The 19,492-nt window shown below is 21.2% G+C and overlaps 5 protein-coding genes and 1 pseudogene across 5 annotated transcripts; 2 read left to right on the top strand and 4 right to left on the bottom strand.

Moving 5' to 3' along the window:
- The window catches only part of DDB_G0291460, a pseudogene marked incomplete at both ends in the record, with an annotated part of 3,176 nt that extends 1,790 nt beyond the window's left edge, over positions 1-1,386 (bottom strand).
- A 731-nt stretch (positions 1,387-2,117) lies between these two features.
- On the bottom strand, positions 2,118-5,133 carry tgrA1 (immunoglobulin E-set domain-containing protein; the record flags this gene model as incomplete). Its single annotated transcript, XM_630129.1, has 2 exons — positions 2,118-4,579; positions 5,055-5,133. The coding sequence occupies 2 exons, from the start codon at positions 5,131-5,133 to the stop codon at positions 2,118-2,120; spliced, it is 2,541 nt and encodes an 846-aa protein (XP_635221.1).
- Positions 5,134-6,029: 896 nt separating this feature from the next.
- Positions 6,030-6,446, bottom strand: DDB_G0291458 (hypothetical protein; the record flags this gene model as incomplete). Its single annotated transcript, XM_630128.1, has 1 exon — positions 6,030-6,446. The coding sequence occupies one exon, from the start codon at positions 6,444-6,446 to the stop codon at positions 6,030-6,032; it is 417 nt and encodes a 138-aa protein (XP_635220.1).
- Positions 6,447-7,835: 1,389 nt separating this feature from the next.
- DDB_G0291664 (ankyrin repeat-containing protein) lies at positions 7,836-10,824 on the bottom strand (the record flags this gene model as incomplete). Its single annotated transcript, XM_630127.1, has 2 exons — positions 7,836-8,660; positions 8,770-10,824. The coding sequence occupies 2 exons, from the start codon at positions 10,822-10,824 to the stop codon at positions 7,836-7,838; spliced, it is 2,880 nt and encodes a 959-aa protein (XP_635219.1).
- Positions 10,825-13,698: 2,874 nt separating this feature from the next.
- On the top strand, positions 13,699-16,450 carry tgrC4 (IPT/TIG domain-containing protein; the record flags this gene model as incomplete). Its single annotated transcript, XM_630126.1, has 2 exons — positions 13,699-13,789; positions 13,857-16,450. The coding sequence occupies 2 exons, from the start codon at positions 13,699-13,701 to the stop codon at positions 16,448-16,450; spliced, it is 2,685 nt and encodes an 894-aa protein (XP_635218.1).
- Positions 16,451-17,346: 896 nt separating this feature from the next.
- On the top strand, positions 17,347-19,439 carry DDB_G0291452 (hypothetical protein; the record flags this gene model as incomplete). Its single annotated transcript, XM_630125.1, has 4 exons — positions 17,347-17,894; positions 17,978-18,368; positions 18,456-18,925; positions 18,998-19,439. The coding sequence occupies 4 exons, from the start codon at positions 17,347-17,349 to the stop codon at positions 19,437-19,439; spliced, it is 1,851 nt and encodes a 616-aa protein (XP_635217.1).
- Between the last annotated feature and the right edge of the window lie 53 nt (positions 19,440-19,492).

Here is a 19,492-nt window from a genome sequence, read left to right as displayed (position 1 = left end):
CTATTTGACCATTTACTGAAGGTGAAGATGGAACACTTTTTACAAAAAATGATGAATCAATTTCAATAGTATTTGATTTTGTACCATTGACAATTATATATAACTTTGACTTTTTAATTGGTTTAATTGGCTTAAATGAAAGTGTTGTTTCTTTTTCATTAATATTAATTGTTATATTGGATTGTAACACATCGTCAATTTTAACTTGAGTCAATTGTGAAGAACCAAAACAATCACCAACTAATTTAACTTCACCTTGAGGAAGTATAAAATCTGATATTATTGGTACATCGAATGAGAATAATAAATTATTTTCATTAAAAATACCATTATTGAGATATTAACTTGCAAATCTACCAATTTAACCTTTTCAACATTTGGAACCGATTCTAAATTACAGAGAATTTCATTTTTTGATGAGATTACATTTTTACAATGATATTGACCAATTTTAACAATGATTGTTGAATTATTTACTTGTGAAGATAGTCTTTCACCAATTATTGTAATTGAACCACCTTTAAATCTTGGAACACTATTAATTTTTAAAGGTATAGGTTTAAAATCCAATTTGTAAATATTCGATTCAAGTCCACCAGATACTATTTTAACATTGATTGATTTTGAATATAGTTGAGTGTAAATTATTTCAAATTGCTCATGATCAATTGATTTTATTTTTGATTTATCAATTTGAACACCATCTAAATAAATTTGAATTGAATCAGAAGAATTACAAAAATTAGAACCTTTTGATATAAAAGATGAACCTTCAATAAAAATATTTTCAATGATTGGATTTGAATGATTGAAACTATATTTAAAATCATTTGGCCATTGAATAGTTCTTGGGCCACAACACCTTTATAGTCTAGTATTAAATTTGTGACATCTATAGAGTTACTAAAAATATCACCTATTGTTCCCAATATAGTACCAGGGATAATAGTAAAGTAAGGAATTACTCCAACTGCCAAATAATAACCTTTCATAATAGTAGGACCACCTTTGGTAGATGGTTTAAAGTCACCTTCAATAATTGGCTTTGGAAAATATTCTTCGTATACACGCATATGGCAATCTAATACACCATTATTATCAGTTCCGCACATCTTTATTTGACCATGTAAATTTTTAGCAATATCTATGGACATACCAGCAGTACATGTTCTTTCTTTGCTATTATTTTTACATTCAAAAACCAATTCATATTTCAAATTTGAAAAAATCCATTTTATATAATATGTACTATCAATATCATATGTATATTCCAATGATTGTTTTGTGCATGTAAAATCTAAAATTAAAATAAAATCATAAGAAAAAATTAGTGTTGAAACTATTGATTTCTTTTTAAAAAAAATACAAAAAATAGAGATAATGTATCTAATAAATGATTAATATTTATTAATATTAATAGTTATAGATATTAATTTAAAATTAATTTATTAAAAAATGAACAGTAGCTCTTTTTTTTTTTTTTTTAAAAAAATAACAAACAATTTTTTTTTTTTTTTTTAATAAACAATTGCAAATATCTTTAATTACATTGACAACTGGTTAAAACATTGAAAAATTTTTAAAAAAATATTAATGAACCAAATAAAAAAATTAAAAATTGGTGTTGGAAATTATCAATATCTTTTATAAAATACATAAATAGATAATATATCTACAAAATGATTGATATTTATTTATATTAATAACTAGTTATAGTTATTAATGACATTAACAATGATATAAAAAATAAACAATAGCTGAATATTTGGAGACTTTAATATTAAAAAATTAAAAATAGTAAATAACAACAATAATCAAAATAAAAAAAAAAAAAAAAAAAAAAAAAAAAAAAAAAAAAAAAAAAAAAAAATTTAATTTGAGATTAAAAATAACCCAAACAGTAAAACCAATAAAAAAAAAAAATAAAATTATTTTAAAAATAATTAGAAAAAAAAAAAAATATAAAAAAAAAAAAACAACATGTTCAAAATTTATTATTGTATTTTTTTTTTTTTATTTAACACAAAACCACTAAAAATAATCATTTTTTATATATACTCAATCATTGTTTTTGGTGGGAGTATAATTTTTTTTTATAACGAAAGTAATAAATTTAATTAAATGATTAAAATCGTTGAGAATATAATTATAAATAAAATTAAATTTATATTTCTTTTTATGGATTCATTTTTGATTTCATTGTTGGTTTGTTTATCATCAATTGTATTTTTATTTGATTTATTATTTTCATCAATTCTATTTGAATTAACAGAATAAATTATTAAATTATTACCACCACTTTTGTTATTAATTGTAATGTTAACATATTGTTGTTGTTGTTCAGTTTGATTAATAATAAAATTTGAAGGTTCTACAAAACATGAAATCGATGTTGAATTTATAAATGTAGAGTTTAAACATTTACTTTTACCAACTGTAATTGAATCAATTTGATTATAAAATTCATTACCAAAAATTATAATAATTCCACCAATCGATGAATTCGAAATCGTTGTTGAATTTAAAACTAATGGAGGATAATATGATATTGAAATGTTATAATTCTCATCTTTACCATTAAATTTGATTTTACAAAGTTGATCGAATGGACCTACCAATTCAATATCACATGAGATAGATGTATTGTTTATAAATGAACAATTATAAACTTGTTTATTTGAAAAGCAATATACAGATGTATTGTAAATTGTATTTTCATTAAAATTTTCACCATTAATTAATAATTCACCACCAGTGGAGTTGAAAACAAGAGATTGGCTCACAAATTTAAGCGATGGAGTTATATCAACTTTAAAATATGGAGAAGTTTCATCACAAACAATAAGATATATATCACTTGAACTATACTCTGGCTTCATTGGGAATGAAAATGAATCACTCATAAAAATAATTGAATTGTTTGGAATATTATCAATTATTACCATATTTGAAAATTGTATTTTAATTTTACCATTTTTAAATAAATCTAGATAATTTAAAAAATTACCAAGACATTTAATCATTTGATTTGGAACAATTGAACAACTTGATATTATTGGTAATTCATAATAAATTTCAGTACGGGTTAGTTGGTCTCCAATTAAAATTGTAATCTCATTTCTCCCACAACTTTTTGGAATATCAAAGGAGTATGTGTGAGTTGAGTATTCATTTGAATTTTTATAATCAATTGCATTTATTGAACTATTATTTTGAAAAATCATAATTGGTGTTGCATTTACATTATTTGGATTTATATTGAAAAGTGTAAAGTTTACAATTTGACCATTTACTGAAGGTGAAGATGGAACACTTTTTACAAAAAATGATGAATCAATTTCAATAGTATTTGATTTTGTACCATTGACAATTATATATAACTTTGATTTTTTAATTGGTTTAATTGGCTTAAATGAAAGTGTTGTTTCTTTTTCATTAATATTAATTGTTATATTGGATTGTAACACATCGTCAATTTTAACTTGAGTCAATTGTGAAGAACCAAAACAATCACCAACTAATTTAACTTCACCTTGAGGAAGTATAAAATCTGACATTATTGGTACATCGAATGAGAATAATAAATTATTTTCATTAAAAATACCATTTATTGAGATATTAACTTGTAAATCTACCAATTTAACCTTTTCAACATTTTGAACCGATTCTAAATTACAGAGAATTTCATTTTTTGATGAGATTACATTTTTACAATCATATTGACCAATTTTAACAATGATTGTTGAATTATATACTTGTGGAGATAGTCTTTCACCAATTATTGTAACTGAACCACCTTTTAATCTTGGAACACTATTAATTTTTAAAGGTATCGGTTTAAAATCCAATTTGTAAATATTCGATTCAAGTCCACCAGATACTATTTTAACATTGATTGATTTTGAATATAGTTGAGTGTAAATTATTTCAAATTGCTCATGATCAATTGATTTTATTTTTGATTTATCAATTTGAACACCATCTAAATAAATTTGAATTGAATCAGAAGAATTACAAAAATTAGAACCTTTTGATATAAAAGATGAACCTTCAATAAAAATATTTTCAATGATTGGATTTGAATGATTGAAACTATATTTAAAATCATTTGACCATTGAATAGTTCCTGGGCCACAACCACCTTTATAGTCTAGTATTAAATTTGTGACATCAATAGAGTTACTAAAAATATCACCTATTATACCCAATCTAGTATCAGGGATAATGGTATAGTAGTATGCACCAATTGCCAAATAATAACCTTTCATAATAGTAGGACCACCTTTGGTAGATGGTTTAAAGTCACCTTCAATAATTGGCTTTGGAAAATATTCTTCATAAAAAGCAATATGGCAATCTAATACACCATTATTATCAATTCCACGTATGCATACCTTTATTTGACCATGTAAATTTTTAGCAATATCAATGGACATACCAGCAGTACATGTTCTTTCTTTGCTATTATTTTTACATTCAAAAACCAATTCATATTCCAAATTTGAAAAAATCCATTTTATATAATATGTACTATCAATATCATATGTATATTCCAATGATTGTTTTGTGTATGTAAAATCTGAAATTAAAATAAAATCATTAGAAAAAATTAGTGTTGGAAACCATCGATTTCTTTTTAAAAAAATACAAAAATATAGAGAATGTATCTATTAAATGATTAATATTTATTAATATTAATATTTATAGATATTAATTTTAAACTAATTTTTTTTTTTTTTTTTTTTTTTTTTTTTTTTTTTTTTTTTTTTTTTTTTTTTTTAAAATACAATTGCAAATTTCTTTAATTATATTGACAAGTGGTTACAAAATTGAATATTTGTATTTTTTTAACTAGTTAAATATTAACACATTAAAAAAAATTAAAAATAGTAAATAACAATAACCAAAATAAAAAAAAAAAAAAAAAAAAAAAAAAAAAAAAAAAAAAAAAAAAAAAAAAAAAAAAAAAATTTAATTTGGAAAAAAAAAAAAACCCAAACCGGAAAAAACAATATAAAAAAAAAGATTAAATTATTTTTATATTAAATATTTACTCTTGACAACTGGTTCATTTAAATGTCCTAATGTATCAGAAACTAAATATAAAATAAAAAATAATATAAAAAATTTCATTTTGATTTACTATTTATTATTTTAATAATGAAATTGTTTTTTTGAAAAGGGAAAAAAATTTAATATTACGGGTTTGGGTTGGAAAAAAAATTATTTAAAAATAAAAATAATAATTATAAAAATTTTTTAAAAACAAAAATATTAATAATTAAAAAAAAACATAAATATTAATAATAATTAAAAAAAACAAAAATATTGATAATAAAAAAAAAAAAAAAAAAAAATAATAATAATAAAAATAATAATAAAAACAATAAGGTAATGCTTCAATATTAAATTAAAAATAAACAATCACATAATTTATTGAAAAATGTTTTTCAACACACACATCCCACTAATTTCTTTTAATATTATCAGTTTTGTTGTATGATTTTCAATATTACTCATATTGTTTTTTTTTAACACTGTGTGCCAAGTTTACCACCCACCACTTGATGTTTCTTTCATCATATTAGAATACTATTTATTGTATTAAACTTTTTTGGGCTTGTTTTTTTTAATTGAAATTAAAATTATTATTATTTTTTTTTTTTTTCAACCACTACCATAAAAAGTAGTTTATGAGAAGTGGTAATATTTTTAATTATTTTTGATTTTTATATATTATTTTAATTATCAAAATTCACAATAACACACTTATCAAATAGTAAAAACAAAAAAATAATTATTATAAAAATAATTAAAAAAAAAAAAATTAAAAAAAAAAAACAACATGTTCAAAATTTATTATTGTATTATTATTTTTTTTTATTTGACACAAAACCACTAAAAATAATCATTTTTATATATACTAAATCATTGTTTTTGGTGTGAGTTTAATTTTTTTTATAACGAAAGTAATAAATTTAATTAAATGATTAAAATCGTTGAGAATATAATTATAAATAAAATTAAATTTATATTTCTTTTATGGATTCATTTTTGATTTCATTGTTGGTTTGTTTATCATCAATTGTATTTTTATTTGATTTATTATTTTCATCAATTCTATTTGAATTACCAGAATAAATTATTAAATTATTACCACCACTTTTGCTATTAATTGTAATGTTAACATATTGTTGTTGTTGTTGTTCAGTTTGATTAATAATAAAATTTGAAGGTTCTACAAAACATGAAATCGATGTTGAATTTATAAATGTAGAGTTTAAACATTTACTTTTACCAACTGTAATTAAATCAATTTGATTATAAAATTCATTACCAAAAATTGTAATAATTCCACTAATCGATGAATTCGAAATCTTTGTTGAATTTAAAACTAATGGAGGATAATATGATATTGAAATATTATAATTCTCATCTTTACCCATTAAATTTGATTTTACAAAGTTGATCGAATGGACCTACCAATTCAATATCACATGAGATAGATGTATAGTTTATAAATGAACAATTATAAACTTGTTTTTTTGAAAAGCAATATACAGATGTATTGTAAATTGTATTTTCATTAAAATTTTCACCATTAATTAATAATTCATCACAATCCAATTATTTTTATGAGTGATCCATTTTCATTCTCAATGAAGCCAGTTCAAGTTATATATATCTAATTGTTTGTGATGTAACTTCTCCAGATTTTAAAATTGATATAACTCCATCGATTAAATTTGTAAACCAATCTCTTGTTTTCAACTCCACTGGTTTATGATATTATCAATTATAATCATATTGAAAATTGTATTTTAATTTTACCATTTTTAAATAAATCTAAATAATTTATAAAATTACCAAGACATTTAATCATTTGGTTCGAAACAATTGAACAACTTGATTTTATTGGTAATTCATAATAAATTTCAGTACGGGTTAGTTGGTCTCCATTTAAAATTGTAATTTCTGTTGTAGGGAAATTTTAAATTATTTTTTCCTGACTGCAGGGAAAAAAAGCGCCTAAACGAAAGTAATAAAATAATTAAATGATTTAAATCGTTGAGAATATAATTATAAATAAAATAAAATTTATATTTCTTTTTATGGATTCATTTTAGATTATTGGTTTTTTTGGAACATTATCAATTTGAACACCAAATTACACGAGGATAGAAAACTTATTCATTAGTAAAAATAAATATCAAACAACCAATAGTTTTAAATGTATTGGCGGTAAATAATAATAAAAATAATAATAATAATTCAATAATGAAAATAATTCATTGAATGTAACCAACTGATTTTAAAAAAAGAAACCAACATCTTATTTATTTATATAATAATTAAAGAAAAAAAAAAAAAAAAAAAAAAAAAAAATTGATTTAAAAAAAAAAAAAATAGAAAACAGAATTATTATTATTATTATTTTTCTTTAATATTTTTTAGACTATTAAAGAGAAAAAAAAAAAGAAAAGATTTAACAAATTCAAAAACACAATTGTCCAAACAGTTTATAGCACCAATTTAAATATTTATTCTTTTATTTTTTTTTAAAAAAAAAAAAGATTTAAAAACAATAATTAACAATATTGAAAAAAAAAAAAAAAATTAATTATTAAGTGTAATTATTACAAGAGTATTAATTTTTTATTAATAAAACTATTTTTATTTATTTGATTTTTAGTTTATTTATTTTATATTTGTATAAATTTTTAATTTATTTATATGATTTATTTATTTATTTTTTAGAATGATCAACTATTTGGACAGTTGATAAGATGATTTACAAAAATTAAATTTATTTTACTTTAAAAAAGATTTTTAAATCATTGGTGATGATAGATTGATGCCGAATATTTTGGTGATGGTGATGATGACGATGGTGACGATGATGATGATGCATCTGATCCTAATGCAGATGTTGATTCTGATGTTGTTTTAAATTTTTTACTATTATTGCAATTATTGTTATTATTATTATTATTATTAATATTATTATTATTATTTCTTAACAAACCAAGCTCTCTATATTTTTGTAACATTTTATAATATATTTCAGTTATTTGATGTATTTGAATGATTGTTGTTAAGAATTTACCCATATCAAAATAATATTCACCTTTATATGTTGATTTTAATTTTAAATATAAAAGTTTCTCTTTTTCGAAAAAAGACTTGAACTTAAATATACCATTTGGATTGATTAATTCTACCACAAAGTTGGAATTATCCAAATATCGTTTCATTAATAATGAGTTTTTATTATTGTAACTTGTATAATTATATTTATTAACTGCTTTATATTCTGTATCGTGTAAATTTGAAATTGAAATTCCAAATACATTTTGCTTTGAAAAGTTAAATTCTCTCCAACATTCAAGACCACTATAAGTTTGTTCACCTTTAATACCTCTATTTGAAAGAAATTCTGTTTCAATAATTCCAACTTCATCAAGTATTTGGTGTACCGTTGGTCTTCTGTCTCTACATGGTAAACACATACTTGTAATTAATTTTACTAATGATTGTGGTGTTCCAATTGGAAATGAAAATCTGTAATCCTTGTGAATCCAAATTGAAAAATCAACTTCATTTTGAAATAATGCTATCTTTGGTGAAACGTAGGTTCCTGTCATTGCAATACAAATCAACTATTTTATGAAGAGAGAAAAAAAAAAAAAAAAAAAAATATTAATATAAATATTATTTTGAGAATGAAAAGAATAAAAAATTAATAATAATATTTATATAAACATGTACCTCCCATAAAATTATTCCTAGTGAGTAAATTTCACTCTTTTCATTATAATGGTTTAAAGTTTTTTCATCTCCACTACAATCGCCCAATCTTGGACATCTGTACCACAATGTACCAATGGTCTTGGCAAATGTGTTGAAACGCTTTTCGTTTTCATCTCGACTAGTGCCGAAGTCACTAATAAGGATTTTACCAGTATTAGACACTAAAAAATTGGCAGTCTTAAAGTCTCTGTGGTACATGCCGACTTCTCTTAATGAAATCAATCCTTTGAGGATTTCCTTTGATATTTTAAAAATTGAGGTCCAAATGCCCCCTCTTTGCATTTTTAAAATTTCAGACTTGTTGCTTAAAAATGATAATAGGTTACATTTTTCTTTCACCATTACCAAAAATAACTTTTCATTATATTTCAAGACACCTACAGTTTTAACAACAGTACAACCACCTAAATCTTCTATTTGACCCACTGCAGCAATTTCTTTGATCGAGTCCACTCTTTGTTCATATGTACCACTTACTGGCATTTCTTTGCATGCAATAGGCATGCCTTTATATGTACCTTCGAAAACTGATGCATTACCTGCAGATCCAATTTGTGTGTGAAAATCAATGTAGCCAAAAAGTGAATTGAGTTGGCATACCTTTTTGAAATGATCAGCCATTAATTGAGATTCAGAACCATTTTGATCTTTTATTTGATATTCAATACAAAAGGAGTCCAAGTCCAAGTTTTTGTTAGGTTCAAGTAATGATTTCCATCGTAAGATTTCATCAGCATTTAAAGTTAACACCATTATAAATGATTTAATTTGATAGTATATATTAATGTTTTTGAATTCATATTCAAGAAACATTGGAATGAATTGATTAAAACCAAGTTCTGTTAAAAATTCTTTAATTTCAAATACTCTATAAATTTGTTGTCTATATAGTTTGAAGTTTTGTTTAAATAATTTCGATCTTGGTGACATTTTTAAAGGACAACCACCAATTAAAACCAATTTAATAATTTCAAAATCTCCCTTTTCAATTGCATGGGTTAGGAGATTTTTATTCAAATTGTCACATTTTGAATAATCGAAAATACCCATACAATTAATTTTAGCGATTACAAGTTTCTTCAAACAGCTTTCTGAATTATAAAGAATTAATGAGTGAAGTGGAGTTTCACCTTTAACATTTTGTTCGTTGATTAATTTTTCGATATTATGAACTCTACTTATTTCCTTTTCAAAATGTTCCAAGTCTTTGATTGTAGTTTTATCAATAAATGTAAATAAAAAGTGTAAAAAATTATTGGTTTTATCCATATAGTTTTTGTTATTTTCGTAAATTTCCTCCAAGGTATAGTTTTTTTTTATCGAATAATCCAAAGAACTATTATTAATATATTTTGATAAACTATTTACAGGATTAGTTATTGACTTAACTTGAGTACCTCTATCAGATTTTTGTATTTTTATTTGTTTTTGTTGAGGTGGTGGAATTGATGGAGGTTGTGTAAGTTGTTGTTCTTCATTTTGTGCTGGTGGTTGAGGTATTGGAAGTAATGGAGGTGATGGAGGTGGTGTAAGTTGTTGTTGTTGTTGTTGTTGTTGTTGTTGTTGTTGTTGTTGTTGTTGTTGTTGTTGTTGTTGTTGTTGTTGTTGTTGTTGTTGTTGTTGTTGTTGTTGTTGTTGTTGTGGAGATGGTAGTATTTCTATTTGTGGATCTTTTTCTTCAAAATTTTGATGTTGATCGCTACAAAGTTGTGGGAGAGCCTCATTACTGGGAACACCAAGAATTGTCTTCATATATTTTTCAGTATCATCAAAGCGGACAGTTTCAGTAAATGGCGAGTAGAGTTTTAAACCAAAAAGGTTAGTTACATATCCAAATGAATAACCATGGAGGCTCTCATCAAATTTAAGGTAAAAATCTTTATAATTCAATATAAGAGATATTCTTGTCAAGTTATTCTCTTGAAAATCTTTGTTTATAGAAAGCACATCCTTTTCTTTAGCATATATTTTATCCATCACGTTTTTATAATAAGAGTTTTTTTTAGACTCCATTCGAACTGTAATAAAAAAAATAATAATTAATATTTTGTTAATTGTTGTTTTAAAATGAAAAAATTTGTTCTTCTTACCTTTTATTTTATTTTATTTTTTTGAAGTATTTATATAAAAAAATTATTATTAATTAAAACAAATATATTATTTATTTATTTATTTATTTATTTATTTATTTATATATTTATTAATTTATTAATTTATTAATTTATTAATTTATTAATTTATTAATTTATTAATTTATTAATTTATTAATTTATTTTTTTATTTATTTATTTATTTATTTATTTATTTATTTATTTATTTATTTATTAATTTATTAATTTATATATTTATATTATTTATTTTTTTATTATATTGTATTTTATTTTTATTTTTATTTTAAAAGAAATTTATCTATTTAATTATTTATTTATATATATTTATTATATATATTATATTATATTATCAACTATTATATTATATTATATTATATTATATTATATTATATTATATTATATTATTTTATTATATTTTTAAAAGAAATTTAATTATTTGATAATTTAATTATTTAATTATTTATTTTATATTTTATTTTATTTTGTTTTGTTTTGTTTATTTTTATTTAAATCAAAAATAGAATTAGTTTAAAAAAAAAAAGTTTTATTTAATTATTAATATAAAAAAATAGTTATTTACAAAAAAGAATGGAAAAAAAAATAACTAGAATATTTGAATAAACAAATTTATTTAAAACTATTATTATATTTACAATTATTTTTTTTTTTTTAATGAATAGAATTTATTTATGTTTTTTTTTTTTTTGGCTTTAAGTAATTTTTTTTTTTGTTTATTAATTATTTTTTTAATTTTTTTATTAATATTTTTTTTTATTTATTTAAAAATTATTAAAAAAAATATTATTATTATTATTATTATTTTTTTTTTTAATTATTATATTTTTTAATTTTTTATATTATTGGTATATCGAGTGAATGATGTGATTATTGTATTATTCTATAAAAAAAAGATGTTTGATGAAATGAACAATAAAAAGGGTTTACAAATTATAATTTTCATGTTTTTATTCATTTTTTGCAAACAAAATACACACTATACTTTAAAAAACTAATAATACAATGATTAAAAAGGAAAAAATGGTGAGTTCAATTTTTTTTTTCAAATTTTAATACCCTAATCAATATAAATTAATGTGGAGTATGGGTAAAAAGTATTTCTATGCCCCCACTTTTTTGCACACCCCCAACAAATTATACTCTTATATGGTATTGTAGTTAAATTACAATAAAAAAGAAAAAAAAAAAAAAAATTAATATTAATTTAACAAAAAAAAAAAAAATTACCTTTGTATTGATTGTAAATATTGAAAATGTATATCTCATTTTAATCTTCTAAGTGTGAATAATGGTAAACCCACACACACACATTAATTCAAATATTGAATTGTTTTTATATGATGAAAAACAGAAAGGAATGGGTGGAAAGATCAAAAAAAAAAAAAACATAAATGAATATAATTAGAATATTGATATTCACATGAAATTAATGTAGGTAGGGTAAGGGTATTAAAAAAGTTGTGTGTTAAAAAAAAACAGCGCTTGTTTTTGGTTAAAATGAATTAATTAGGTCTAATTAATTTTTTTTTTCTTTTTTTTTGTTTTTTTTTTTCTGAAATTTTTTTTTTTTTTTTTCGATCATTCTAGAGGTTTATATTATTCTATTAACGTAATTATTTTCTAAAATAGTTTTTATTAATAAAAATGTGAAAAAAAAAAAAAAAAAAAATTTTTTGATATATTTAAATTATTGTTTGAAAAAAAAAAAAAAAAAAAAAAAAATAGAAAATAAAAAAAATAATAAAATAAAAAAAATAAAATAAAAAAAATAAAATAAATAAAATAAAAAAACATTTTCAAAAAAAAAAAAAAAGAAAATGCCGTGGATCTCTTCGATTAAGATTTTTTTTTTTATTGATCTATTAGATAGAATTTCTATCCGATTGCAATTTTTTTGATCTGTAATGATTTACATTGTTTAATATTTATAATTTTTTTATAATCATAATATTAATAATAGTAATAATAATAATAATGATAAATAATTAAACAATAATAATTAAAATAATAATTAATTTATTTAGTTTTATATATTTCAGAGTTTTCGTTCGAGACTTCTTGGTTGAAAATTTCGAAAATTATATGATGTTGGTCATCAACATCATATAATTATGGTTATAATTGAAGAATTTCAAATATCAATATCTCCATCACCATCAATTATTTTTATATTAAAAAAAGGAATTTAAACCACAATAGAAAATAAATAAATTGTGTTTTTTTTTTAAAAAATAGTTTGCATTTATTTATTTTTATTTTGTTTTTTAAAAATTAATATAACCCATTCCTTTACATACATCAAAAAAAAAAAAAAAAAAAAAAAAACCAAATTAAATAAGAACAATTATCTGAAAGAAAAGGAATTACTGAACCAAAGACAATTAGAAATGAATAAAAGAAATTTTTGGTTAATGTAAAATAATTATTTATTTTTAAATTACTATTTTGAATTTTATTAAATAAATTTTCCAATGTTTTTTTTTTTTTTTTTTTTTATGAATTTAATAGATTTATAAATCTTTTTTGGTTGATGTATGAAATGATACCAATCAATATCATTCGGTAGAGAACTTCTAAAAATAGAAATTATTTTCGGTTTTTTTATATTATTATTATTATTATTATTTCGTTTTTTTTTTTTTTTTTTTTACTTTTTTTTTTTTTCTATTTATTTATTAAGAATTATTTTCTCCAGTAATAATAAAATTTCACTTTTTCAATTTTTATTAATTATTAATAAACCCAAATAAAAATAAAAATGGAAAATAAAATAATATTACTAGTTTTTTTTTTATTCTCAATTTTTAAATTAGGATATCCATATTCAATGGAAGATCCAATGGCATATAGTAAGTATCATTATATTTTTAATTATTGATAATTAATTTGTTTATGAAATTAATTTATTTTAATTAGTTGCAACAATTAGTGAAAAATCATTTACAATACATTATTTTAATTATCCAAGCGATCGTTCTTACCCTACCCGTTTAATTATGTATCAAAACGAAACAACACCCAGATATGAAATGGCACCAAATTATTTCAATTGTAGTGTCGTTGTTGGTAGTATGAGACTTTGTACATTCCATTCAGATGAACCATTCTCAAGATTATGGGGTAGTGCTCATAGTAAGGTATGTGCAAAAGAACTATCAAATCCAGTTGAAAATTGTTCATTTAATCTTACAGATATAGATAAATTTTCTGGTACTGGATATACATTTCAATTTGTAAGTGATATCAAGTTTAATAAAAAACCGGCAACGTCTGGAGGTGATGTAGTATTTACTGGTAATTATTTAAGATTCAGGGGAGGTCCTAATTTTATTAAAAGTAACTATGGAAATGGTGTTTCTTTTGTTGTTAAAGGTAATTTCTCTGATCCTTCTTTTGACTGTAATAATATCACTGTATCATTTCCACCAGGTTCTGGAAATTTTGAAATTAACTTTGAAGATGAAGGTGATTTTCCTATTCCATTTTCATACAAATCACCTAAAATATCAAGTACTGTTTCAGACGAATCATTAGGGATATTAACAATTAATGGTGATAACTTCTTTACAGATAAAAAGTTGGTAGAGGTTTTTCTGGGAGGTATTAATCAAACAAATTTTATAATTTCAGTAAATCATACACAAATTCAAGTGAATAACTTTAGTAGACCTGATCTTGGTCCAATGTCTATTAATATTAAGGTAAATAAAATTACTCTTCAAAAGGATTTTACTCATTGTTTTCCAGCAATAATAACATCAATATCATCAGTATCAAATTATTTAGGAGGTATTGTAACAATTAAAGGTGTTAAATTATCTTCGACTTTATATCCATCATTGAAACCCTCAATTACAATTGGAAATAAACAATGTACATTAATTAAATCAACAACAAACGAATTAGAATGTCAATTAGATCCAAATGAATATGGTGGTAGAGATTTACCAGTTAACGTTAATTTCGGAGGTTGCAATTCAACAAGTAATAATAATGTATCATTTACATATAATATTCCAACATTATCAAGTGGATCATATTCAAATGGTTTCGTTACATTAATTGGTACAAATTTTGGTAAAAATAAAGAATCATTCGTTCAATTGTATGCTGATGGAACTAATAGTTATTTAAAAATTGACCAATTAAATGTTACATCTGATGAAAAGAGTTTAACATTTAAATTACCTCATTTAAGATGTAGATCTTTTAATATTAGTTTTACTCGTTCTAATATTTCCTCAAATACAATTTCAATTTCTGCATCATTAATTATTAATGTAATTAATAGACCAAATGTATCTAATGGAACATTAAATATTGAAATATATTATATGGATTGTCCATTAATTTCATCATCAACACCAAGTATTACTATTGGTAATTCATCATCAGCCACCCAATGTTCAATACCATCATCACAATCATTAACATCTGGTTACTATAAAACAAAATGTTCAACACCATATGGTACTGGTTTAAATAAACAATTCATATTCAAATTAAACTCAGAGACAGTTAGTGATGGATACTCATATGCTCCTCCAATAATCGAGCATCGTAAATTTTCTAAAGATCAATTTAATATTACATTTCATGGAAATAATTTCGGTAACTCAATACCATTAATTCAAGTCTATTTCGATGGTAATGATATTTCATCAGAAATTTTAGCATTAAAAGATAATCAATTAACAATTAAAACATTGAATTCATATGATTATGGTCCAATTGATATTACTGTAGATGGAATTAATATGGAATCATTATTTAGTTTAACATTTCCACCTGTTATTAATGGTATAATAAATATAGATAATAAAACAATTGGTTGTGGAGGTACAATCACAGTTTCTGGTAAGAATTTATTAACAAATGAAGATGAATTCAAAGTTAAAGTATTAGCAAATAATAAAAATACCACGATTATTACTCATGATGAAAAGATGTTAATAGTCAGAACTGATAGTATAGAGAGTCCACTACTTGTTTCAACATTCATTGGAGATAATTTAGGACCAAATGCATTCTTAACATATTTTAAACCAAAGATTACAGTTGTTCCAACCATTAAAAATAAAAAAGAAGGTATTTCAATAACAGTGGGTGGTGTTGGTTTATCAGGTAATATTCATGCAAGCTTGGCACTTTCATCACAAAATGTTTCTCTTTTATGTAATTTACAATGTAGTTTATCACCAAATGAAACATTTTATGATAGTAATCCAATATTAAGTTCAAATGAAATCGATATTACAAATAGTACTGATTGTTTATCATGCCATTCAAATTCATTTGTTAATGAAACATCAGGAGTATTATATCTCCAATTAGGCTCAACATCATATAATTATGATGTTAAAATTGAAGAAATTCAAATATCAATATCTCCATCACCATCAATCGGTGCTGAAGGAAATAGTGAATCATCCAAACTATCAGGTGGGCAATTTCAGGTATTACAATTGGTTGTGTTGATTCTGTTGGTGCTGCTCTCATCAAACAAATAAATTAAAAAATGAATAATCAAACTAACAAACAAACAAATAAATAAAATAAACAAATTTTTATTAAAAAAAAAAAAAAACTATTTTATCTTTATTTTTTTTATTTTCACTATACAAGGCTTTATTTATTTATTTGATAAACTGTTGAAAAAATTAAATAACATTTTATTTTATTTTTAGAATTTAAATAAATTCTAATTATTTAATCATTTTTTATACATACCCAATCATTTTACAAAGTTGACCAAATGGACCTTCTAATTCAATATCATGTAAAATAGATGTATAGTTTTTAAATAAGTATTATAAAATTGTTATAAAAATATCATTTATTGAGATATACTTGTAAATCTACCAATTTAACCAACTTTATAATTGTTTTAATTTTTTTTTTTTTTTTTTTTTTTTTTTTTTTTTTTTACACGGAAAATGGTGGCAATTTAAAAAAAAGACAAGTATTTTTTTTTATTCTTTTATTTTTATTTTAAACTAAAAATATCTTGACCACCACATTATTATGTTTAATAATAATCTAATATTTTATTGTAATTATAATTTGAAATAATTATATATATATATATATATATACGAATACTACATGCTGACTTGTTTGAGAATAAAAAAAAAGGAAAAAACATTTAATTTTTTTTTTTTTTTTTCCAACAAAATTAATTAATTATATTTATAAATATATTCTTCGGCTGAACCCAAAAATAAAAATAAAAAAAAAATAAAAATAAAAAAAATAAAAAATAAAAAAAAATAAAATTTAAAAAAAAAAAAATTTTCAAAAAAAAAAAAAAAATAAAAAAAAAAATAAAAAAAAAAAAAAACGAAATAAACGAACGAATCAGTTTCATTGTAATAATTAAAATACACACTTTGAAAAAAAAAAAAAAATGGTTGAATCAAAAAAAAGAGTTAATCAATCATTAGTTAAACCAAAAAAACCAATAAAACAAATCAAATTAGGTAAAAATACTAAAATTACTAAAAATGTAAAGCAACCTATAATTGAAGAACCAGAAGAACAAGAAGAACAAGAAGAACAAGAAGAACAAGAAGAACAAGAAGAACAAGAAGAACAAGTTGAACAAGTTGAACAAATAGAAGAAAAAGAACAAGAACAAGAAAAAGAAGAAGAACAAGAAGAAGATAAAATAACATTTAACAATAATGAAGAAGAGGAAGAGGAAGAAGAAGAAGATGGTGATGATGATAAAGATGAAAATGTTGAAAAAAAACCAAAAGGTAAAACCAATGAACAATTATTATGCGAAAGATTTATAAAAACAATGGCAGCATCATATGCTCAACAATTAAAGGGTAAAAATTCAACTGGTTCAACACTTAGAGGTTTATATTTTGAATCAATAAATCAACTTAAACATGAAGGAATTAGAGAATTATTATTTAAACCACAATCTTGGCATAAATTTTATAGAATGTAATTTCAATTATATATTTTCTAAAAAAAAAAAAAAAAAAAAAAAATACTAATAATTAATAATAAATAATTAATAATAATAGAGTTAGAGCAATATTAAAATCTAAAAAAGATAATGATATTGAGGATATTGAAATTAAAGAAACTGTCGATGATGATGATGATGAAGATGATGATAATGATGAAGATAATGAAAATAATAATAATAAATCAGAAGATGAGGAAGAGGAGGAAATTTCAAATACAATTTTCAAAAATTTATTATCATATCAAATTATTAGTGGTAGAGAATCATTAATTCAACAATTAAAAGATAATCAACCAGAAGAATTACAACATTTATATAAACAATCAATTTCATTAAATCAATCCGATAAATATTCAATAATTATAAATTCATTTTTTATAACTTCAAAATTATCACCTTGTCAATTATTACATAAATTTATAATGTATTCTTTAACATTAAATAATGTAATGTATTATTTATTTATTTACTATTTATTAATAATTATTAATTATTATTTATTAATTATTATTATTATTATTTTATTTATATAGGTAACAAATGAAATTATAGATATGTTAAATACAATTATAGATTTATCAGATATTAATGATAAAGAAAGTAATTCAAGTATTTATAAATCATTAAGACAATTTTTATCAATTTCAATTTTAGATAATTTAAAAAATAATAATAGTATTGATAATGATGTTTCAATTATTAAATCATATGTTAAATTGGCAACTAATTTATTCAAATTTTCATTATTAAATTCTTCAAATTCATCAATTCAATTCATTGAATCTGATTATTCTGCAATTAAATTATTATTAGGTAAATCAATAACATTTTTACCAAAATTAGTTAGTATGATGACCTCTTTTGATTTCTCTCAAGATCAATTTATTCAGCAATCACCATCAAATAATAAAAATAATATAAATAATATTTCAATATTTTTAAATCAATTCATTCAAGAATCAAAATTATCAAATCCACCAACAAATTCAATTAGTTATTTAAAGTATGTGTATTATTTTAAAAAATTTAAAAATTAAAATAAAATACTAACTTTTTTTTTTTTTTTTTTTTTTAGATCAAGAATTTTATGTGAAAGAGGTATTTTAGTTTTAACAAAATTAAAGGATCCATTATTAACAAAATTAAAGATATCATCAGCAACATTACCAGTACCAGAATCATTATTAAATTTCTTTAAAGAGAAACAAGGTCAATCATTATTAATTAAAACTCATAAAAGTATGGATGATACTCAAGCAATTAGATTATTAAAATTAAATAATCTTTTAGAGATTTTAAATAAAATTGAAGAAATTGAAAATCAACAACAAGATGATGATGATCAAGAAAATGATTATATTGAAGATCATTACACTATTAATAAAGAAGGAGATAACACAAATGACGAAAATGGTGGTGCTGATGAAGAAATTGAAGATCAAATTGATTCAATGGATGGTACAAAGAGTTTATTAGACTTTTTAGATGAAGATGATTTAAAATCTGATGACGAATAAATAAAAATAAATAAAAAATAAATAAAAAATAAAAAAAAAATAAATAAATAAAA

This window comes from Dictyostelium discoideum (genome assembly GCF_000004695.1).
Source record: "Dictyostelium discoideum AX4 chromosome 6 chromosome, whole genome shotgun sequence".
Taxonomy (NCBI): domain Eukaryota; phylum Evosea; class Eumycetozoa; order Dictyosteliales; family Dictyosteliaceae; genus Dictyostelium; species Dictyostelium discoideum.
The sequence above is the reverse complement of the archived record's forward strand: the minus strand, read 5'-3'. Positions and strand labels throughout refer to the sequence as shown.